The sequence below is a fragment of the Sabethes cyaneus genome, chromosome 1 (assembly GCF_943734655.1).
Source record: "Sabethes cyaneus chromosome 1, idSabCyanKW18_F2, whole genome shotgun sequence".
NCBI classification, from domain to species: domain Eukaryota; kingdom Metazoa; phylum Arthropoda; class Insecta; order Diptera; family Culicidae; genus Sabethes; species Sabethes cyaneus.
Window position 1 is genome coordinate 31606237 of NC_071353.1, and position 24316 is coordinate 31630552.

General features: G+C 41.8%; 2 protein-coding genes and 1 pseudogene across 3 annotated transcripts in view; all 3 read left to right on the plus strand.

Moving 5' to 3' along the window:
• Positions 1 to 9758, plus strand: part of LOC128732756 (EH domain-containing protein 3) — a 39193-nt gene extending 29435 nt beyond the window's left edge. For both annotated transcript variants that reach the window (XM_053826097.1, XM_053826098.1), the window contains exon 4: positions 93 to 9758. In XM_053826097.1, coding sequence (XP_053682072.1) covers positions 93 to 301 — 209 coding nt within the window. In that variant the 3' untranslated portion in view covers positions 302 to 9758. The remainder of the gene's footprint in view (positions 1 to 92) is intronic.
• A 1948-nt stretch (positions 9759 to 11706) lies between these two features.
• On the plus strand, positions 11707 to 12335 carry LOC128745535 (histone H1-like; annotated as a pseudogene).
• Positions 12336 to 16459: 4124 nt separating this feature from the next.
• On the plus strand, positions 16460 to 18085 carry LOC128732760 (cyclin-dependent kinase 20). Its single transcript, XM_053826107.1, has 3 exons — positions 16460 to 16663; positions 17098 to 17757; positions 18044 to 18085. Exons 1-3 carry the CDS (start codon positions 16460 to 16462, stop codon positions 18083 to 18085), a joined length of 906 nt encoding a protein of 301 aa, XP_053682082.1.
• Positions 18086 to 24316: the final 6231 nt, after the last annotated feature.

The window sequence follows — 24316 nt, forward strand, 5'->3', positions numbered from 1 at the left end:
GTATGTGATTCGTCTGTTGCCCTTACGATGAGCGCAGCTCTAATTTTTGTTGTGGTTTTTCTTTGTTAACGGTATTTTTCTTACCCTTCCAGCGGCAAAATCCGAGCTTATCAAATCCAAACTACCGAACAACGTGCTGAGCAAAATTTGGAAGCTCTCCGATTATGACCAGGATGGTTTTCTGGACGTTGAAGAGTTTGCACTTGCGATGCATTTGATCAACGTAAAAATGGACGGTAACGAGCTGCCGACCACACTGCCAGCCCACCTTGTGCCGCCCTCGCAGCGAGGGCCCGAGTAGAAATAAGCTTTTCCGATAAGGGCTGCGATGAGTTATTGCGTGTACTTTTGCTTCTTCGCTTTCCTATAAATTTGATAGTGCTGTGCTAGTCTGCTACAGTTTCTGCCTGCCGTCGTGTTGCCCAATAAAGAACGGCGCCGAGACTAATATTCGTCTTATATTCCAAATTAAGCAGCGGTCTTCGATTAGCATTCGGCTTGAACGCTCCTAAGTGCCGACCCATGTTGAAGTTCAAGAGGTATATTACTATGTTGTCTGTAAGTTTTCTTTACTGCAAGAACATCTTATACCAGAAACACAATTTATCTAATTTATTTATATATACCTACTTTAGAACTAACTAGTTCATTCACATTTTTTGTTTGTTTTCTTATTTTTAAGCGTTTTATCACTTTATAGCATGAAAATATTTATAGGACATATTTCTGTACCGACATTGTGCAATGCATTTTTGACAGGCACTAATTGATATATCGCCGAGTACGTGTGCAAATATTTTTCGATAGAATTTAATTAGATTATCTGAAAGATGAGCACAGTTTGTTATTATGGTAAGGTCTGCAGTTCATCACATTAATCTTTCTTTTTTACCATTATTTTTTTTAATGACGCATGTCCATTTAGATCTCAAAGCTCTGTGTCATTCGTAAAAATTCGGCATTACCTTGGACCAATTTCATGAACCTAATGCGTTCCAAAACCCAAAATGATGAATAGTATCATCAATAGCGTGTTCTCTACGATCACTTATTACGGTCCAATAGAAGTTCACACTAAATTCCCACAATTTGATGTATCTTTTTGTTAAACTTTAGTTTGTGTTTACCGATCACTTGAATAGGAAGGATACTTCTCATTCAAGCACCCGAATCAATTTAAAATCGCTCTCACCCACGCTTCATTCCGAACCATTTACTTCGCGACCAACCTCCGGCCAACATCATCACGTTAATCGTAATGCCACGCAAATTTCAACCTCAAAGCCTGCCACAGAAGAAGCTTGCAATATTGTCTTACGTACTAGCGGGTCGTGCGACAACGTTCGTCATTATCAATCACATTTAACTTTCGAATCCATCAATCATGGTTGTTAGGGAATTTTCGACAATTAATTACGCGGTGAACTGGGGTTTGAATGGTAAGGGGTTTATTCGATAACGAAAGCGAAAGGGTTTGTATAAATGATGCGTGTCTTCTGATGATGTATTTCAGACTGATAAGAAAAAGTGCGAATCTCGGTGTCCTATAGGTATTTATAAGATCACTGCAGAGCTACGCTACAGGAAACGAATCAAAAGGCCTTTCTGTTCGATCGGTTTAATTTGATCGAGATAAGAGAGATAAAGCTAATGAGCATTGATATGAGTGCCTGAGGATCGTATCGATCTACGAACGCAATAGGGTTGATAACCATCTAATGTAAACCTAAGATAAATCGCGTACATATGCCGCCCTCCGTTGAAAATCAAATTTTCAACCTATCCTATTAACTAATTTTTCTAATAGTAGCTCTTCGTGTTAACAATAATAATTCGGGTATTCTTCGGTATTCTCCACGTGACTACTCGGCTGCTTGTTTATATCTGCATGTGCCGATTCCAATGATCAGCTGTTTCGTTCAGATATTAATGTTGTTGATTGGGAGGATGCTTCATTCATCGGTCCGTACCGATCAGCTGTTCCATTGATGCAACCCGAACGCATGTTGTCGTGGATGTCATCAATCGTTGTTTTTGTAGACGTCTGATGGTTGTGGCGATGATAACGGTTAAATGCTTTGGATGAGGGTTGTAGCATTATAGCTCATGGTTGTGGGTTGGAGCCAAGGTCGACGTCGCCGTAGCCAGCCAATATGGAGGATAAAACATTCTATTACTTTTTGCAAATTCTTATAAAAAACATACTCACAGAGTCCGAGGGCCCGCGAGCCCTCGGTCGTTGCGTAGTGCGAACACTACGATGGAAGAAAGTTAATTGTCATCATTATCGTGGCTCCCGTTGGGTGGAGATGGTTGACGAATGGGTAGCACGCAGATTTTGGAAATTGCGCGCCTGAATTCTCCGTCCTTGGTCCTCACTACCACGACACGTATATTGCCGTCATCTGCTCTGAAGATATGCACGATTCTGCCAAAACGCCACTTGAGAGGTGGCAGATTCTCCTCCTTGACCAAAACCATGGTTCCGATGGCAATATTGTCTTTTTCACGGGTCCATTTCGTCCGTGGTTGCAGGCCGGACAAATATTCTGTACTCCAGCGCCTCCAGAGTCGGCGAACGTATTCTTGAACTACCTGCCAGCGATCAAGTCGATTAATTGGTACGTTTTCTAGTGATGGCTCTGCTGGGGCCGTCAGAGAGCGATGGATAAGGAAATGCCCAGGAGTCAGGACTTCGAGGTCTTCAGGCTCGGCTGTCATTTGCGTTAAAGGACGGGAATTGAGACAGCTCTCTATTTGAGCCAAAAGTGTGGTCAGTTGTTCAGCAGTTAAGACTGCGTTGCCGATAGTTGCTCGCAGGTGCGCCTTGAGAGACCTTACGGCCGCCTCCCATAATCCACCGAAATTCGGTGAACGGGGTGGAATGAACTTAAATTCGATACCTTCTTCGGTGCAGGAACTTGTTATGGACTGCTGCATTTGTTGTGAGTTGAATTGTCTTTTCAGTTCGGCTAATTCTCGAGATGCACCCTTAAAATTTGTTGCATTGTCGCATTCGATAAGACGTGGTTTTCCACGACGGGCTAGAAATCGTCTTAAAGCAGCTATAAACGAACCAGTAGATAGATCTCCGACCAGCTCGATGTGAATTGCTTTTACTGAGAGGCAAACGAAAATCGCTATGTATGTTTTTGTATGCTGAGAGCGGCGCTGAGGGTGTCGATAATACAGTGGTCCGCATAGGTCCACTCCAGTGTGAACAAAGGGTAGTGTGGGAGACACTCGCTCAGGTGGTAAGTCGCCCATTATTTGGTCTTGCCCACGCGGTCGACATCTGAAACAGCTAATACAAGAGTGAACGGTGCGTCTAACGAGGTTTCGGATGCGTAGCGGCCAAAACTTCTCTCGTAGGCCGGCGATTAGGAACTGTGGCCCCGCGTGAAGCAACTTTTCATGATAATAGCGTGCTATGAGGTCGGTGAGCGGGTGTTTTGCAGGTAGTATCATAGGGTGCTTTCGATCGTAAGAGACTGCAGCATGATGTAGTCTGCCACGAACGCGAAGAATGCCTTGACAAACCAAGGGCGTCAGTAGTTTTAGCGGGGAATTTGGTTTGACTTGGCCAGTTTTGGCTATTGACGAAAGATCTTCCGAAAATATTTCGCTTTGAGCGATTCGTACTAAAGTTTTTTCTGCTTCCTTGATTTCCGGAACCCGTAAACATCCATTTCTTCTGAGTACCAAATTTTTGGGTTGACTATTATAGCAAAATCTCTGCATCCAAGCTACTATTCGGACCAGAGCCATGTACGAAGATCGTAGGGAAAAAATTGAATTTACTGTTATTGGCTGTGCGACTAATGTGATTGGACGTTCTTCGAGATCTTGTTGATCAAATAATTCGATGTGCAGTGGTGACAAAGATGGCCAAAATCTTGGCTGCTTACTAAGCCAATGTGGTCCGTGCCACCAGGTCGATGTATGCTGAAGCTGTTCGGGATCCATTCCACGCGATATTATATCTGCTGGATTTTCTGAACCTGAGACGTGAGACCAGATTCCCGAAGCTGTGATATGCTGTATCTCGGACACTCTATTGGCAACAAAGGTCTTCCATCGAGACGGTGTTCCTGCTAGCCAGTGTAGGACGATGGTTGAATCTGTCCAAAAGAACGGTTTCGTGTTCAACCGAATAGCTTGTTGAACCTTTTGGAACAGATGAGCAAGCAGTAAAGCAGAAGATAGTTCTAGACGAGGTAAGCAAATACGTTTTTGCTTCTTTGTGTCACCCAGCGGAGCGACCTTCGATTTCGCAGTGAGGAGATTGACTGCGATGGTTCCGTTTGCAGCTATTGCTCGTAGGTAAATGCACGCGCCGTAAGCCTTTTCTGATGAATCGCAGAAGCCGTGTATTTCGATCGAACTAGGTGAATCTACTTGGATTGCCCAACGAGGAATGATCAGGTCTTGAAGAGTGGTCAAACTATTTTTGAACTCGCGCCATCTCTCCTGGAATTCTTCACTAAGTGGCTCATCCCATGTTTTCTGGTCTCTCCAAAGATCCTGCATACAAATTTTGGCTCGAACAATCACGGGACCGACAAGACCAAGAGGGTCGAAAAGTTTGGCAGCATCGGATAGTATCGTACGTTTGGTAATTACGGTTGACTCGTTCCATTTAGGAATGCCGAAAATAAATTGGTCGGTATTGGTCTGCCACTGTAAACCGAGCGTTTTAATAGCAGCAGAACTAGAGTCGAGCTCGAACAGTTGTCTTTCGTCAAGTATGTCAGGCGGGAGATGTTCAAGAACCATTGGACAATTAGATGACCATTTTCTCAAGGGAAAACCAGCTGAGTTGAGTACCTTTAGCAGCTGTGAACAAAGTTGCTGACCATCGCATATATCATCAACTCCAGTTAAAAGATCGTCCATATAAAAATCAGACCCAACTATCCTGGCTATTTTAGGTTGGGTATTTTGCACAGATTTCGATAACTCTTGTAGGCATTTAGTAGCGAGATACGGTGCACACGATGTGCCATATGTTACTGTTGTCAGTTGGTAGGTACGTAGTGGTTCTTGTGGGGAATTTCTCCAGAGAATTTGTTGCAGAGCACGATCAGGAGAAGGTACGGCCACTTGCCGGTACATTTTTTCGACGTCAGCTATTATCGCATAGCGATGCATTCTAAAACGAAGAACTATCGATAGGAGATCGTCCTGCACAACGGGTCCAATCATAAGTGCGTCGTTCAACGACACGCCAGTGTCTGTTGCGCACGAAGCATCGAACACTACCCTAAGCTTGGTAGTAAGGCTGTCTGGTTTGATTACGCAGTGGTGGGGCAAAAAGTACGATGGTAGGTCAAATGGTGCTGACGGTTCGACCATGTGGCCAAGGCGATAATACTCGGCAATAAAGTTGCTGTATGCTTCCTTCAGGGGTGGATTTGCATTCAAGCGACGTTCTAGTGCCAAGAATCGACGAATTGCGATTTCTTCAGAATTTCCCAATGTGGCCAACACGGAGTTCCGTTTAGGAAGTTGTACTACAAAGCGGCCCATTTCATTCCGAACGGTAGTTGCCGCAAAGTGAGCCTCGCAAAGTGTTTCTTCGACCGAAAGAGTGCTTTTAGCATAACAAGATTCTATTTCCCAGAAACGCGCCAATTGTTCATCAATAGCGGTTGCTGTGCAAATATTAGCGATACGAAGAGTAGGCGCTGACGAATTTCCAACCTTACCGGAGACCACCCATCCTAGTGTGGTTTTTTGCAGTACTGGCAAATGGGGACCAAGTCTAACTAGCCCTTCTTGTATGAGTTCGTAGTATACTTCCATGCCCAATATCATATCGATCCGACCGGGTTGGTAAAAGGTGGGATCAGCAAGCACGATTTCATTGGGAATGGTCCATTCGGCGGTGGCAAGAGCCCTGGCAGGAAGCTCGCGAGTTATTCCTGACAGCACGTGGAATGAAAAATCAGCAATGAAAGTTGAACAGTGAGACTTTATTTTAGCGATAACGATATGCGATGAAACGACAGTAGAATTTCCAACACCACCGATTTCTTGGTGAGTTTTTATGCGGCGTAACGTGAGCTGCTGCGACAATTCCTCCGTTATGAGATTGATTTGTGATGCTGGGTCTAGCAAAGCTCTAGCCCATACGGTATGTCCGTTGATATCGGACACCTTCACAACAGCAGTTTGTAATAATACTGTGGCTGGAACTGATTTTGTATTTCTGAGCAAGGAAGTCGAAACGTGGCTTGTGGGTGGGGGCGAAGACGAGGTGAGGCTGGACGATGGTGCTTGGTGCGATGCGGGCAGAGGAGGAACATTACTATTTCGAGTAAACTGAGCGTGATTCGATGACGACATTGGTGATTGTTCAGAGAATTTCGGTTTTGCTACGGGTTCGAGTAAGCGCCCGGTATTTTGGTGCAACATTGTATGATGTTTCTGGCTACAGACTCTGCAAGAGCTTGACGGACATTGCTTAACGAGATGTGAGTGTGAGAAGCAGTTAATACAGAGCGAATTTTTCTTGACTGCTTCGAATCGTTGGGATATGGGCATTGATCGAAAGGTATCACAATGAAAGGGAGAGTGTGGCATTCGTCTACAAAACGGACAGTTTCTAACCGGTTGGTTAGTGGTAATCGCATGAACCAGCTTTGGTTTCTGTAAGCGAGTAAATTCAGTTTTCGGTGGTTCTACAATTCGGGGTTTCAACGACGATATCGATTGCAAAACGGTGCAATGTTCTCGTAAGAACTCAATCACTTCTGCATAGTGTGGTACTTCAGTAGAACTATGGCGTTGTTCCCATTGTTTGAGAGTAGCTGCATCTAAACGCGCGCAAACCATATGCGCTAGGAGAACACTCCATCCTTCGACATCAATCCCTATCTTTTTTACCATATTTAAATTCCGCTCGTAATCATCAACTAATCGAGACAAGGAATCGTAGCATTCCTTACGCATAGGTTCGATAGTAAGCAACGACTCAATATAACCTTTCACGACTAGTTTTTTGTTATCATAACGCTTTTTCAGTAATGCCCAAGCTACTGAATAATTGGCTGAGGTTAATTCGATCGACTCTACAACTCTCTTTGCATCTTTCGAGAGTGCAGAAACCAGATAAGTAAATCTTTCGATTGGTTTCAGTTGGGTATTTGAATCTATAAGACTGACAAATGTGTCACGAAACGTAAGCCAGTTTGATAATGATCCATCGAACAAAGGCAATTTTACTTCGGGCAATTTAACACGAGAGATAGTGGCTTCGGAAAAGCCTTGACCTTGAGGGATTACACTTTGCACTGCTTGTAATGTGGAAGCATTCTGCTTGCGGATCTCAGCGACTAAAAAACCATACATCGTCATGTAATCTTTCTCGAATTTATCACGTACAATTCGATTTTGATCATCTGTTGGGGGTAAAACATCTTCAGCAATTTCTTCTGTCTCCTCGAGTAATTCGATATCTAATCGAATCTTTTGAAAGTCTGCAAAAATACCTTCTAATCGCTGCTTCCAACCTTCTAGACAAACGTTATCTCTTTGCTCATCGTAGGCGTTCATCAAACCAATTAAATTCTTCATTGAGTCAATGCAAAACCGCTCTTGTCGTGATAGCGTACGCAAATTTGGCGCCATTGCAGAGGATATGAGCGTCCGAACCGAAAATCCTCAAATGTACCAACAAATAAAATATTCGTCACACTATCTCACACTCGTCAAGCACCTATCTTCAATTGAACCACAATGAGCAAAGAGATTTGATATAGCCAACTATAAATGAGCACGTGTTTTTTAGTATCAGACAATTTTTCCGAAAATAACTCAAAAATGTTCACTTTTGATCGGGGATCAGTAATCGTAGAAATTATAGATGAACTCAGCATTCGTATGAAGCAATTTTATTAAAATCTCAGGTAGATGCATGCACGTGTACTTACAATCCGCTCGACGCTTCAGTTTTATTGTTCCTACCTCCTTTGTTGAGCCCAACAATAGCACCCAAGCCAAGCCTAGATCCACCACGTTGCCCAGCGAACTGCAAACCTGTGCCCAAATGTGTTCCAGCGACGAAATTTTAATTCACTTTTTAGATTCTTTGCCGAACTAAGCGGTATCACTTTTATCTGCTTCGATCACGATAATTGGTCCGTTTGCGTTGAATATAGTTTGCGAGGCGATTTTGTCGTTCACAAAGCAGCGGTGCCGCGCGATGATGACAATTCCGACGAATAACTTAATATAACGAATTTCACACGCGTAATTGATCCGGGATCGAAGGACCAACTTTTTATGTTAGGGAATTTTCGACAATTAATTACGCGGTGAACTGGGGTTTGAATGGTAAGGGGTTTATTCGATAACGAAAGCGAAAGGGTTTGTATAAATGATGCGTGTCTTCTGATGATGTATTTCAGACTGATAAGAAAAAGTGCGAATCTCGGTGTCCTATAGGTATTTATAAGATCACTGCAGAGCTACGCTACAGGAAACGAATCAAAAGGCCTTTCTGTTCGATCGGTTTAATTTGATCGAGATAAGAGAGATAAAGCTAATGAGCATTGATATGAGTGCCTGAGGATCGTATCGATCTACGAACGCAATAGGGTTGATAACCATCTAATGTAAACCTAAGATAAATCGCGTACAATGGTTTTTAATCTCCTGCTCTGCATAATTTTTCACAATTTTCTAGATAATATACACACAGCAACAGCTTGGGCAGACGGACAATCCGTAGTAGAAAAGTCTCGTTTAAAATGCTGCTACCGAACGAGCGAAAAGTTGCGAAAATACCTAATAATAATAATATAATTGTGTTGGCTTAAAAACTTGCAAATTTTTAGTGTTAAGCTATTTCGTTTTCAACAATCATCAGCTTAGTTGATAGGATAAGCCTAGGAGTGTGAAGATTCAAAGTGAAGGCTACATTTCTCAAGACTGGGTACTCTCTGAAGTTTTGATGAACAGAGTAAAGTGTGTCCCCTATAGAAAAAGGTGATGTTGATATCTGGTATTTGCATATCTCACATTTTTCTCCTACATCACTTTCACTATCACATTCAGAATAATGTTACTAGAATAAATATCAAATATCAAAATGCACAGCAATTTGAACATTGATTAAGAAATATTGAATGGTGCTTTTAAATAAATTTTGCTGCATAGTTGAATACAAAAAAGTAATCCTTAAAACATTAAACAAGAAAAGTTTTCTTGTTTGCAGTTGTGAAATGAGACACAAGCTTGCGTCCTTTTTCCATGTTGTGATGTTTGCTAATAAATAGATATTTAAAATGTCCTTGTATTTTAACCACTACAATATATATTTTACCGCTTACCAACCATTTAGTGCAATAGTAAATACTCTGGAATAACAAATGGTGGTAACAGTGTCATCTTTCACTGCTTATAGATATGGGGAACAGCCGACAGTCTTGAGTTATACAGTCTTCGATTAATGCGAGCCTGAACAGTTGTGACCATCAAAACACTCTGGAATACGAACGCATATATAAAAGGAAAATAAAGGGGAAGACTCCCGAACCTTGTTAAGGTGAAATCGAACACTATAATTCCGAATCCTGCAAGGGTGCGGAACAAAGAAGCGTATATTTACAAGCATAGCATTTTTGAAGAAATTTGTATAAAAATCTATTTTTAAACGAACAAATCGTAGTTGTTCACTTCAATAACGGTAAAAATGAGGTAGGTAACGAAAGTGTATTGAACGTAAATCATGCGAATAAATTTTGTTCTCTAGAAGGGTATATTAGCATTATTATTTGCCTTCCGAAAAATAATTTTCATTACGCATCACACAGTATAGTTACTCAAATGTTAAACTAATTTAGGGACTTGTGATATATTGCCCAGCTTTTCGAACTACAGAAAGATAAATCGAATATATCGGGTTCATTATTGATTTCGTTTCGCCAAAATTTGAAATCTAGCCAATTAACTAGTTTCACAAACGCATTATAGAATACCGTGAAAGCACCAGTCGCCGCGCACTAGGTAATATTTTCATTAATATCATCAAATTTAGATCAAAACTCTCAATTCGATGCATGCAGATCTGTTTTCGCAACAAAACGACATGCATTCAGTTGAGTGTATTAATCTCAATTTGCAAATATCGATAAAAATATCTCCTAGTGCGCGGTGACTGGTGCTTTCACGGTACTATTGAGTTGGTAACCTGGCGTCTTTTTCTATAGGTTCAATCATTGCAGAACGCATTCAAACAAAGTTAGTTAAACAATTTCAACCTACACGAGGTTACCGGATACTCAGGATCACTTGTTAACAGTTTAGTAATGCAGCATGTCAGTAGCCCACGTATCACGTGTTACAAAATAAATACAGAAGGGTTATGCTGAAAGCAAAAAAATTTCATCCTTTCGATTTCTTGAACCTTTTAAAACTTAAAGGTAACGTATTTCTTTCAGCTAAACCGACTAATAATTTAATTAGGCGTTTAATCTTATATTCTCATTCGTCATGCAAATTAAATGTATAGCTCTGGTTCGAGATAATTTGTCTTTCGATTTGCCACTCTTAACTGCGATGCATCCGTGCATAGTGATTTATGATAGGTACTCAACTAATTCCTATCGTGTTTTATATTCCCTTCGTTAGCCGCACTATTAACTCGCCATTAGATATCAGATTGAGCCCAGAATTGCAAAGCCCAGTATGAATAAAAAAAATCTATTCTCTGTAGTGTTCGCTTGATGATTAATGGATCCAATTAATTTTCTACTTACTTTACCGACCAGCAGCTTGGTTAGCTATTTGATTCATTGAACACTAGGCCCAGTGCATCTATCGATAAATAATTGGTGAAGCCATTATGCTATTAAGACAATGAATCAAATTGCTAAAACCTTGTTACTATTTTTAAGTTTTAACTATCTGATTATTGTATCCCATCCCCACGTGTTGTATTGAATATAAATCTTTTTGTTGAGAATAATTGTTTTTGTTGAGATAACCCGCCCAGTTAGCTTCGAGGTACGATGCTGGTCTAGCAAGCCAGAAGCCAGTCGTCGTATGTTCGACTCTCGGCTAGGCGGTGCTGCTAGATAGAGTCAGTAGGATTGTTGTACTAGCCCCGTAACTGTCCTGTACTCTAACAGCCGGCTACAAAGTCTATCGATAAAGAAGGGTAATGTCTAAAGACGGTCATGCCCAAGGTTTTGCTTTGTTGTTGAGAAAAGTAACACTTAAACGACCTAGAAATTGTTTTGACACAATTTATTTCAGTTGTAGGGGATTCCGAGGCATAAAGGATACCTTAACTGTTTTCAATTAATTATATACAAAAAAGACAAATTAAATTCAATCTAAAATCGTCTAAAACTTAGAAAAAATAACGTTTTCGTTTCAGATATTTTTTCGCTCGATATTAATAGGTACGGGGCAACAGTGCCACTATGGTGGGGAAATTGACCACAAAAAGAAATGTTGAGTTTTACCCTTCAATCCATAGGAATTATGTCAAACTAATGTGTAATACCAAAAATAATACACATACAGATAAAAAGTGTGTTCTACCTATTTGATGCCGGTCTCCTACCTACATGAACGTTTTTCCAATCACGATCAATGTTGTAGTATAAAATAAACCACAGATAAACTTTTCAGTAATAATATTTAAGCTGCATCGCATCGCTAGTCTGTTTCATAACTCGTCAAAAGTTGATTATAATGAGTGATACTGTATCTACTGTTGCTGCTGCTGTCACACCCTCACCGATTAAGGCACCAAAGAAAGCCATAACCCCCAAGGGAGATGCAGCCAAGAATCCAAGGAAACCATCCACTCACCCTCCGGTGAACGACATGGTTTTGGCCGCAATCAAGGCCCTAAAGGAACGTAACGGATCCTCACTGCAGGCCATCAAGAAGTACATCGCCGCCAACTACCTTTGCGACGTTGCAAAGTTGGCTCCGTTCGTCAAGAAGCAAGACTCTGAAATCAGGTGTCGAGAAGGTAAAGCTGGTCCAGACCAAGGGAACTGGCGCTTCGGGTTCATTCAAAGTTAAGGGCGATGCTAAGAAACCAGCTGACGAAAAGAAGACTAAAAAGCCAAAGAAGGAGACCAAGGCTAAGAAACCAGCTGACAAGACTAAGGTTGCCAAGAAACCAAAAGCCACTGGCACTGCTGCCAAGCAAACTGATAAAAAGAAGGCTAAGGCAACTCCGGCCAAATCTGCCAAAAAGACTGTTGGAATAAAGAAAGCTGCTTCTTCCAAGCAGAAAGCAACCAAACCATCAAAGATCGTAGCCAAGAAACCCGAAGACCCATAAGCCAAAGAAAGCTGCTCCAGGCTAGAAGGCCACCCCGAAAAAAGCCGTTGCTAAAAAGTAAACGTTGAATCCTATTACCACAGATTGTGGTAGAAATAAAAAATAGTCCTTTTAAGGACTATCAAATTGGTACAAGAAGAAGTTAATTGTTTTTTTTTTCATAAAGCTTAAAAAATTCATCCTAAAACATAAGTTTTTTTTTCAATTAAAAACTTACATCAGCTATATACTTACTTACTTTAGCAGCCGAGAGCCGAGGTGGCTTTTGCCGTATCAAGAAATTGCTCTACACTGTACTCGGTCCTGGGCTACTCGTCGCCAATTCGTTGCGCGTCTCTCAACTTTCGCCAGGTGTACGATGAGAATCTCTCCAAGCAGTGCCTGTAGCTCGTGATTCATACTTCTCCGCCACTCTCCACTTTCCGTTTGTACTCCGTTAAATATAGTCCGCAACATCACCTTTCATTCAAATACGACTAGCACGTATATCCTCCGTAAGCAAAGTTACTGTCTCAAGTCCGTCTAGAACAGCGGTTCCCAAATGGGGGTTCGCGAACCCCCAGGGGTTCGCCAAAACTTTAGTTCGCTGCAGAACAGTATAGGGAAATCCGTCAGGGGGTACGCGAACCGAAAAAAGGTTGGGAACCGCTGGTCTAGAGGACTACCGGTCTGATTAGCGTTTTGTACGTATGCTATGCGTACGTATGGCGTATGCTCCCAGATTGAAGCATCTTGCGGAGGGAAAAGTAGGCTCGATTTCCAGCTTGAATGCGTCATTGGATCTCCTTACTCGTATTATTGTCGGCGGTGACCAGAATATACGAACTCATCAATCACTTCCAGTTCATCGCCGTCAATAGTCACTGCCCGTGGGAGGCAAACGTTGCTTCCTCTGGAGCCTGTTCCTGCCATATATTTGGTTTTCGACGCATTGATTTGTAACCCTACCCTCTTAGCCCCCGTTTTTAGTCTGGCGAAGATTGCCTTCCGCCATCTCAAGGTTTCTAGTAATGATGTCGAGGTCGTCTGTGAAGGCTAGGAGTTGGCTACTCTTGTTGAAGATCGTTCCTTTCGTTTCGATGTCCGCTCGCCAGATCACACCGTCAATAGCGATATTGAATAACATACAAGACAGTCCATCCCGTTGCCGCAACCCTCTGGGTGATTCGAAAGGACTCGAGAGTGTCCCCGAAACTCGCACGTAGCATATCACGCGTTCCGGAGTAGCTTTGATCAGCCGCGTCAGTTTGTCCGGAAAACCGTACTTGTGTATTATCTGCCATAGCTGTTCTCGTTCAACTGTATCGTATGCTGCCCTGAAATCCACGAAAATATGATGCATGGGCACGTTGTACTCTCGACATTTCTGGAGGATTTGTCGGAGAGTAAAAATTTGATCCGTAGTAGCACGGGCCCCAATAAAGCCCGTCTAATACTGTCCTACGAATTCTCTTGCTATTGGAAATAGACGACGCAACAAAATCTGGGAGAGCACCTTGTAGGCGGCGTTGACCAACGTGATGCCGCGATAATTACTGCAATCTACAGCCCATTTTGTAGATGGGACAGACTACATCTTCCATCCACTCCTCCGGTAGTTTCTCCTCCTCCCAAATCCTAGAAATTATCCAATGAAGTGCCGTTGCTAGCGGTTCTTGGCCATTTTTGTAGAGCTCTGCCGGGAGTCAGTCCTTTCCTGCGGCTCTATTATTCTTCAGTTGACTAATTTCTCCCCGGATCTCTTCGAGATCGGGACCCGGCACGCTGTAGTCGTTTGTAGGCACTCCGAGGTTAACTTTCGTTGCATCTCGTTTTGCTATATCGCCGATGGGGTGCTCATCCAAGAACTGCTTCCACCTGTCGACCACCTCGCGCTCCTTTGTGATTAGATCCCCTCTCTTGTCCCTACACCTGTCAGGTTTAGGAGTGTAGCCCTTACGAGTTTGGTTCACTTTGTCGTTAAACATGCCCGGAATTGTTGTTCCAGCTCCTCACGATCTCTGTCCTCCTTCTGGCGCTTTTTCCTCCTCAGGATCGTGGTCAACTCATTCCGCGCTCGTCGATACTTGGCCAATTCTCTCTCTTGGATATGCTTAGATAGTTTTTGCAAGCTGTTTTTTCCTTTCTGTTGCTTGTTGGCATTCCCCGTCAAACCAATCATTTCGTGCACTCGAGGTTTCCACTCCTAGCATCGCGGTTGCGGCCTAGTTGACGGCCGAGCGTATCATGCACCATCCGTTTTCGAGGGTCGAAGAATCTAGCTCCACAGAGGAAGGCAAAGCTTCATCCAGCACGCGCGCGTTGTTTTCGGCAACTGGCGGGTTGTTTAGCTGCCGAATGTTTAACCGAGGAGGGCGGCTATGTCGCGAGGTATAAACCATCGATAGTTTTGAGTGCACGTGTACTGCTACTAGGTAATGGTCCAAGTCGACATCCGCACCCCGTAGGGAGCGTACGTTGGTGATGTTCGAGTAAAACCGGCCCTCGATTAGAATATGGTCGATCTGGTTCGAAGTTCGTTGGTCAGGTGATCTTCAGGTGGCTTTGTGGATATCTTTGTGGGGAAAGAAAGTGCTTCTGACCACCAAGCCTCGGGAAGCTGTAAAGTTGATGCATCGCTGGCCGTTATCGTTCGTGTCGGTGTGCAGGTTATAGGTTCCGATCACCGGTCTATACATTGCTTCCCTACCGATCTGGGCGTTCATATCCCCGATGATGATCTTGATGTCCCGTCGTGAGCAGCTGTTGTACGTTGCCTTCAGCTGCGCATAGAACGCTTCCTTCTCGTCGTCGGGTCTACCTTCGTGTGGACAATGCATGTTTATGATGGTGTAGTTGGAGAAACGGCCTTTTATCCCCAACACTCACATCCTTTTATTGAATGCTTTCCAGTCCATTACGCTATCCTGCATTCTGCTCAACACTACGTAGCCCGTTCTTACCTCTTAGCTTAGCACCACTCTGGAAAAAATGGGCTTTGCCGCCACGAATTCTCCACACCTTCTCGCCTTTGCGACAGATCTCCTGAAGTGCCACGATGCCAAACTTTCGGGGTTCTAACTGATGGAGTAGCACCCTGTCGCCACCAACGAAAAGCGTTCTGCAGTTCCAGGTAACAAGCTTCTATTCTATGTTCTTATTTCGTCGCCTTTGTCAATGCCGAATGTTCCGGGCAAAATTTTCTTGACTCTTTTTAGCTTTTAGGGTTTAGATAGGTAGCCGTACCAAGGCCTACGCTACCGAGTCTCGTGATGGGGCTGCCATCTTAAAGTGTCGAAACACACAGGCCGTATTAATAAAAGAGTTAAAGCAAACTCTCCCATAAGATTTACACGGGAAAAGCAAAGCAAACTGTTTTATTCATACGGTCGACATTTATACACTTTGCACCATACACATTTCCGCGTAGTCCGTCTTATTTGAGCTCTCATATATGGGATATAAAATCGCTGTCTCAGCTCATTCGCGACCGTGTTCCGATTGGCATGGCCAAATGTTTGATGGTAATGTTCGACAAGCTTTACGGTAATAGGCAGCGGGGTGGTGTGGCTGTCAAACCACGTACATTATCCATATCCCACTCATTCGTTTTGGTACCTTTGGTACTATTTACCTTTGGTAAATTAAAAACCGATAGTATGTAATAGTTTCAAAAGAAGCATGTACAAACATCAGTGGATGCACGGAGCAATGCAATGTATTTTCAAGGCGATCAATCAAACAGATGCCAAAAATAGAGTTTATCATGAACCAAAAATAAAACCCTCAGCCCGGACATAAACTCCGATCTTACATTTGAAAATATGTAATTAACGTTAAAAAGCACCAAAATAATTCAAGCAACATAATCCTAATTGTCGAAAATAGGCCTACTACTCTAAATACATCGACACCGTTGAAGCGCACAACACACTGTCATGCTCTTCAAGGATACGACCCATCCCCATGGCAACGGACAGGGCAAACATCCTAAACAAACAGTCCATCTTCGGAGGTGTGTATTCATCTTGGCTCGGCATTACAAGTTTACTTTTTGCTTTAGCAAAACAGATTTAGTTTCACATTTAGCAAGGAATCAAAAGAAAATTCCACCCCCTCCGGGAGCGCATATTCAGTGATTATAAATATACATACCGAGCTGAAGTTTGGATGGAAGATTATATGCCAACGCGTTACCAGTTGCTAGGACGAATCGGCGAAGGAGTTCACGGGGTAGTGGTGAAAGCACGGGACCTCAGCAACGATGATAATATTGTTGCCATAAAGAAACTAACACTGCGAACCAAACACGGCGGAATTGCGTTAAATGCGATACGGGAGATCAAGGTGCTGCAAAATTCACAATGCGAAAATGTAAGTATACACATAGGTATGTAAGTATGGCCACAACAGTGTCCATGGCTGCAATATCTTGGTAAAGCATAAATGAAAGATCAAAACATTTTCACATCCACTTTTGTGCTCTAAGAGCTATTACTGTAAAGAGGTTTGAAGGAAATATACCTAACAGGGACAAAACCTTTACATAAGTCTATAAAGTGAGTCTACGTTTTTACACAATAAAAGAAAAATGTAGTTTTTTAGAATGATTGACATCATCCAAATTAAAAAGAAACTAAAATCACTAAAAACTGCAAATTTTCAAAAAAAAATTGCGATGCAATTTTGTTAGAATGGACGTTAAATTATTATGAACTGGCTCAAATAAAAGAGAATAGAATACTCTAAACTCGCTCAAATAAAAGTTGAACCAATCAAAATAAATCTGCAAGTATCTCTCATTGCAGATTCTATCGCTGCTGGATATGTATCCCGACGTCTCTGGAACGTCACTCGTTTTTGAATATATGCCTCACACTTTGTACAGTAAAATGACAGACGAAGAACATCCACTGTCCCGGGGCGAAATCCGGCGCTACACTGCTATGCTACTGAACGGACTGAAATATCTGCACAACCTGAAAATCATGCATCGTGACATAAAGCCGGCAAATCTGCTAATTGACAAACGCGATGTCCTAAAAATAGCCGACTTCGGTCTGGCTCGACTCTTCGACGACCAAGAACCGACAAAGGTGTACTCGCCACAGGTAGCCACACGATGGTACCGGGCTCCGGAAATCCTGTGGGGTTGCCAGACGTACGGTCCCTCGATAGATATGTGGGCTGCCGGGTGCGTGTTTGCCGAAATGCTCCGCGGAGTGCCACTATTTGCCGGTGCCACCGACATCGAGCAGCTAGCACTTGTCGTGCGAACGCTTGGCACACCAAACTTAAAGGATTGGCCGGAGGTGCGGAGCTTGCCGGACTACAACAAAATTCGTTTCCCCAACGCAAAGGGTGAACGGTGGGAGGATATTTTTCCCAGTTTTACCACAGAAACCGAAATAGGGTTGGTTGATAGTCTGGTGACATACAACCCTGCCAGCAGATTGACTGCGGAAGAGGTAAGCAACGATGGTGGTTGCAAATGTTATGCTATTTCGCCGATTTAAACGGGTATCGGTATTTTAAACATACATACATTATTGTTGATTACTAAAATGCTTGAAAGTTAAAGCTACAATAGAAATGCTCAATTTTATTAAATTTATTCATCACTAGGGACTTGCTTGTTGCAAAAACAACCTTGTGTAGTAACTTTTTTGTTCATTTGTTTGTAATGAACAAACTTCGTTTTTTACCAAAATTACTAAATCACCAAATTAACAAATGATTGTTTTTACCTTTCAGGCTATGCAGCATCCATACTTTACCGAAGGGGATGAGAATTAGTTTGACATTGTTTGCAAATCCCCAGTAATCATTGGGAATCGTGAGCACGACCCACAGTCACCCAATAGAGACTGCCGCTGCCACGTGCACGTATCGAGCGTTTGGGGTTCCGGTGTTAGGCAAAAATGGTCAAGTAATAAATAAAACAACTTTTGCGGCGGTGATTAACATTACGAGAAACATAAACAGAACACCAGGAGAGGGGAAAAGTTTGATGCGCTTAGGAAAGATGACCCTGGCAAATGGACTTTTTAATACCATCATTAATAATTCTGAAGGATTCTCATCATAATAGCTCAGTATATTATTATTATCACTGCCCTATCCTAATTTTAAAGTTTCAGCTCACTTTAAGAAAATGTTATAAAAAGTGTTGCCTTTAATACCTTCTAATGTAATGCTTTCAACGATTCATATTTGACTATTTTTTGTTAGGTGGATATCTATAGCAAAGCAAAGCCTAGGTGCTACTTGCTACATTCCGTTATCGAAACTTGACCTTCTGTTTTTATACGACAGACTTCGCAGCCAGCTGTTAAAGTATAGGACAATTGCCGGGCCAGTTGCTACGATCCTATTGACTCTAACAGCCTCTCCCAGCCGGGATTCGAACATACGACGACTGGCTTATTAGGCCAGCGTCATGCCTCGAAACCAACTGGGTAGCAAAATGGTGGATATCTAAAAATGCGAAAAAACTTTTCTTCTTATTTCTCAAACTGTGCTTCGTTTACAAAGCAGCTACAAAGTTTACAAAGCAGGTATTAAAGTCTATCCATAACTTCTACCAATAAAACATAAAAAAATGCGTTGATTAATTTCCGAGCAAAAGATACAAAAAGTTTGAAAGTCGTATTTTTACAGGAGCGACGTTTTATTTCGTCGAGTTTGTTACGCGCCGCACTGGAATGCGTGTGTGTATGATCGGTTTTCATTCACTTTCCGCTGTCGAATGATTACAAAAACTAGTATCAAAATTAGTGAAAAAGTCTGTAGGATCGAAATCTGAAATAACAATTTTAAATTCTTTGTCCCTCATGTCCCCCTAATTTTACACTTCCTTAAAAACACTTACTTACTTAGTTGACTCGCCGTCCTCAGCCAAGGCCTGTGAACAAAGTTTTTCAAATTTACTCGGATATGGCCTACCGCTCTCCAGTTCCTTGGTCACCGCGTACTATCCACCAGATTTCGCTCCAGTTGGTCTAACCATCTTGCTCCTATCGGATTTGAACCATTTTTGTACGGTAGTTTTCCGGCATTCTTGCAACATGCCCTGCCCATTGTATCCGTCCAATTTTAAGCAACTATTGGATACTGGGTTCACCATAGAGCTGTGCGAGTTCATGGTTCATCCTCCGCCTCCATACTCCGTTCTCCTGTACGCCGCCGAAGATCGTTGTAAGCAGTCGTCTTTCGATCTTTTCGGACGATACTATCATATGTGGCTTTGAAGTCTGCGAATGCGTGGTGCGTGGGAACTCTGTCTTTACGGTCTTTAAGAAGATCTGCCGCAATGTAAATATTTGATCCGTTGTTGACCGTCCTTCAACGTAGCCGGCTTGATACATTCCCACAAATCTGTCCGTAGTCATTACTTGGAAAGATTCCCATCGTGCACCTGGCGAATGTTGGGAGATAACGATGAGCCGGCCACATCGCAAGGATGCCGGACGACTGTGCAGAGAAATCCGTTCTCTTCAAGAACCTTACCGGCACCAGAAATAAAGGGACCGTTTGTGCTAAATGGTTCATCCAGGTTGAAGCCGACTTGCGTGTGTTGAGACGCGCAACGAATTGACGACGAGTAGCCCAGAACCAATTACAGCGGAGAGGAATTCTTGATACGGCAAGAGCATCCCCGGCTCTCGGCTGGTAGAACCTGAATCTGTTTGCAATATTTGCTTACAAATATTTACGTACCCTTGGAAAGAAAATATAATTATTGCACGCAGGGCCGGCGCCTCCCCTTAAGCAAAACAAGCAGCTGCTTGGAGTGCCACTTCGAGGGGGCGCCATTTCGCCTACATTAAAAAAACTACAAGGTATACAGCTCTAAGGGTTGTACGAAAGGGTGACGTAGGACTATATCAGATCATCAGATCAAAGACTAATGTAAACTGCATTTCTGGCATATGTATGTTTATAAGAATCCGTGAGTGCCATTGTATAAGCGAATGTTTAGAAGAAAAGAGCGAAATATTCAGATTCAATTCTTCATTGAATGCAACGGTGGCTATGAAAATACGTGGACGGGATTTCATGAGTACAACGCCTGCAACCTTTCAGACATAGAGATTTCTTTTAAAAATCTTTTAAAAATTTTGGTAATGAATGACCAGCCCACAGATTATTGTATTGAATATGAATATGCGTAGCTTGATTAGTTTCAATTATCTTACTTTAACTCGTATGCGGCCTTTAAAAGGCCCATTGGTTACAAATAACATTAAAGCCAAAGCACGTTCATCGCAAATATATGAAAATTCCTGCCTCCAAAAACCCCCACATGTCAAATTTGGTTCCATTTACTTGATTAGTTTAAAGTCTTTCGTGCGAGTTCTACCTAAGGCCGGAGGATCCAACAAAAGACAGTAAGGTAGAATATTCTCTCCAGATTGTAAATAGTCGTAGTAAAGGAGTTCGGATCACTGAACACAGAGCACTAGTTCACGTTGGAAAATCAACTTAGACTGCCGAGACCGGCTCGTGTATTCTACTTTTTATCGGATGACAGTGTTGCCAGAAAGACTGCTATAATTAATCGATATAATTGATCGATTTCGATCAATTACACTTCCTTAAAATTCTACCCTTTTTTGGGTAAATTTAATACACAACAATTAGTACTCGAGTTATGAGGAAATTTGTATATTATTTCAATTTACCATAGTAAAAATTCTTGCCTTCTGAAACCCACACATTCCAAATTTGATTCCATTTGCTTGATTAGTTCCAGAGTTATGAGGAAAATTGTGTTTCATTTGTATAGGAGCCCCCCCTCTTACGCCCTCCTTAAAATTGTTCTCTTACCGCCCTATAAAATTGCTGGTCATTTTATCTATCCAACGACATATAAATTGTTACTAGCATTTGAAATCTTTCATTCAAACGTTACATTTCTATTTTCATTTTCACAAAGTGCTACCCAGTTCCAGTATAGTAAACAAAGACGTAGTCCTACGTCAAAAAACGGCAGCATTAAATAAATAAGTGGGTAATATAAAACTTTCTTCCTTCTCCTTTAGCAGTATAAAGCCGGGATGGCAAGTGGTGTATCTAGAGTTACTCTCCGCTGTATTGGGCCCTGGGCTATTTGTCGCCAATTCGTTGAACATCTCGACACAAGCAAATCGGCTTCAACCTGGTCGAGCCATCTAGTAAGTTGGGTCTCTCTATTCCTAAAAGCCCTCATACACGTACGATCATGTTGGCTGAAAATGTTGGTGAATTCATGTTCGGTCAACACTCTCGCCTGTGTATGAGCGCCACGAACCAAGCTAGCAAAAGAAGATGTTGGGCTTGTCGCTCGACCTGAATGACCCGTCAACATTTTATTCGTTTCCAGCCCAACATATGCGCAAGTGTATGAGGCCTTTAAGGCCGATGGAGGTCTAAAAGAGAACAGATTCACTGCACGATCATCCGGTATTCTTGCGACGTGACTGACCCATCGTACTTTCCCAACATTCGACAAGTTTACTTTGAGAATCATTCCACGTAGTGCCTGCAGTGCATGGTTCATACGCCTACGCCATTCTTCGCTTTCCGTTTGCGCCTCACCTCCTCCTGATAAAAATCTATTCGCAACAAAACACAACAATCAAAACATTCAGATAAACGTGGGGGGAAAGTCGCATTGATGATATTAAATTATTTAGAAATTTTTCGGAGAGATTTTCGAATCTCTTCAGAATCCGCAATCAGCAGATTCATCTTCGATAAAGTAGCAAGGTATGAAGACGAAGTTTCTGAACTAACAGGATTCCTGTCAGGAAATATGAACCGAATTTTTCGTTTTTGAAGGTTTATCATTCTAATAATGGGTTTCAAGAAACCGACAGTTATTCAAAATAAATGGCGATTGACTGTGACCAGTGTGGCGTGACTGGTAGTAAAATGTCTGTACACAGCAACGCCTGCTGTTTTTCGTTTGTTCTGGGGCGCCATTTTGAGAATTTGCGTGGAGCAGCAAATTGGTTAGCGCCGGCCGAGATTGCACGCAGTATGGACTTGTGTGAATTTTACTGTTAAATAAGGAAAGAATAAAGAACTAAATAAGGAAAGAATAAAAAATAACTATTGTTGCAGTAGAAAGGCTAGGTCACACCGTTAGGTGGATTAATTCGGGGTTTTTTTGCATAGCAACTCTGCACCCAATTATTGTACACCAAAATAACCTTCAAATCTTATTATTGCACACCTCTCGCCCTATTTTTGCACAGTTCTTATTTTAACGTTTCTCCACCGTTACATTGGTATTATTCTCAAGTTATTTTACTTGTGGACGAAGCCAACTACATATAGGGTACGGGAGGGTATTTTCACTCCATTAAGTGGTAACATGAACAATATTCAGGAATTACGTTGAAACTGATGAAGTCGCTGCGGCTGAATTCGGCCAATTTTCTATAGTGGTGTCTGTGCTGTTTAAATCCGACAGGCCGAAAAAGCCTGCACAGGGTTTAGATGTTATTCAAAAACAGATCAAAAGAGAGACCGATGGATAACGTGTCGGTATTGCCTAGATACCGGCTCATTGAAGATAACTAGTTTTGCAGTGACAGCAGCTTGCTGTCACAAGAAGCAAGTGGTTGTCACTCAAATACTAGCTATGTCAACACGATAGAAGAGTTTCAGGCGCAACTGCATCACATATTGGTAGTACAGTAACTAGAGCACCATATGCTGAAATTAAAAGCAAAATGCTGCAAATTGCTAGTGAATGAAAATTGAAATAATATATTTTCATATCAGAGGGGAATTTTTGTGTACTTCCGTTATAAAAAAAAAGTAGAACTGTTCTGTGATACCATATTCACAGCTGTTTAATTTCTTGAATAAATAAACGTGATCATAATTGTGTGTTTTCCAAACCATCATCAAGAGCGTATACGCGTAAGCGATTGCTGCTGGTTTTTTCAGTCTGTTTACGTGCTAGTGGAAAAACAGTGGTTTTGATGTTTATTGAATAAAATTTAGCAAATTACTTACATTTTATGAAAATAGTTGTAACACATTAAAGCCTATGAGTGCTACATTCGTTTCAGTAAGTATAGCGGCAAAGTTTTTATTTAGGAAAGCGCAGCAAAAAAAGGTAATGTATGCCGAATTTTGTAGCGTGCTGGAAATTCCTACCCGTTCCCTACATACTTTAGGATTACTTTGGCATCCATTATGGGCCTGGAAACTTCGCAATAAACGATAAAAAACGGAAAAACTCTTGATATAGAAAACTATGGCTCCCACCGCATGCGTTGATAAACAAAAAGCAACACCGCAGAGAAGTGAACTGTCAAATGCGCGTTGCAGAAAACAGGGTTTAGGACAAGAAAAACAGTGCAATAAAATTGGAAGGAGTCTCGTACGTTGTTTCAATTATTGAACCTACGAATTTGTCGGCAATTTGTGTTTTAAAGACCCAATTTTATACACTTATTGTGCATCTAACGTTTGATGAAAGCTTATTTTGTAAATCAACTTTTTTAATAATTTAGTTTGATGAAGGCGAAATTCGAACACATGTAAGAACATTTATTATTCCGCTTAAAAATCACGTTGATTTACAAAAAAAGAATCGTACCATTCGATGGATAATGACATTGTATAGCCGATATTGCTGTCAAATTACATTTAACATAATAATCCGTCGAGAAAAGGTGCAAACATTCGAAGTGTGCAATATTTGGCAAATTACCCTAATACTTGGCAATATCATTAAAAGAATTCTAATGTTGGCTGCCAAGTGGCCTACAATGTAATGTTAAAATGCTTATGACACATTCCGCGGGCCGGTATACCAACCAGACATTTTATAAAAGTTGCTTTTAGCATTGTTGAATATTTTTTCATGATTGGGCAATGTTTGAACCTTTCAAAACTGCCATGACTGATATTCTAGCATTTTCGGAAGTTATATAAAACGTGTATCGAAAATAAATGAAATTTACAAGAAATAAATGATTTTTCGTGATATTTTTAAAAATACTGCTACAGTGCGCTAAAACATTT

What these genes read in the sequence shown, in the direction of transcription:
- LOC128732760 (XM_053826107.1), top strand. Translation starts at nt 16,460, where the DNA reads ATGGAAGATTATATGCCAACGCGTTACCAGTTGCTAGGACGAATCGGC. An exon ending in AAAATTCACAATGCGAAAAT is followed by an intron (nt 16,664 to 17,097) that starts GTAAGTATACAC and finishes CTCTCATTGCAG; the next exon opens with ATTCTATCGCTGCTGGATAT. An exon ending in GCAGATTGACTGCGGAAGAG is followed by an intron (nt 17,758 to 18,043) that starts GTAAGCAACGAT and finishes TTTACCTTTCAG; the next exon opens with GCTATGCAGCATCCATACTT.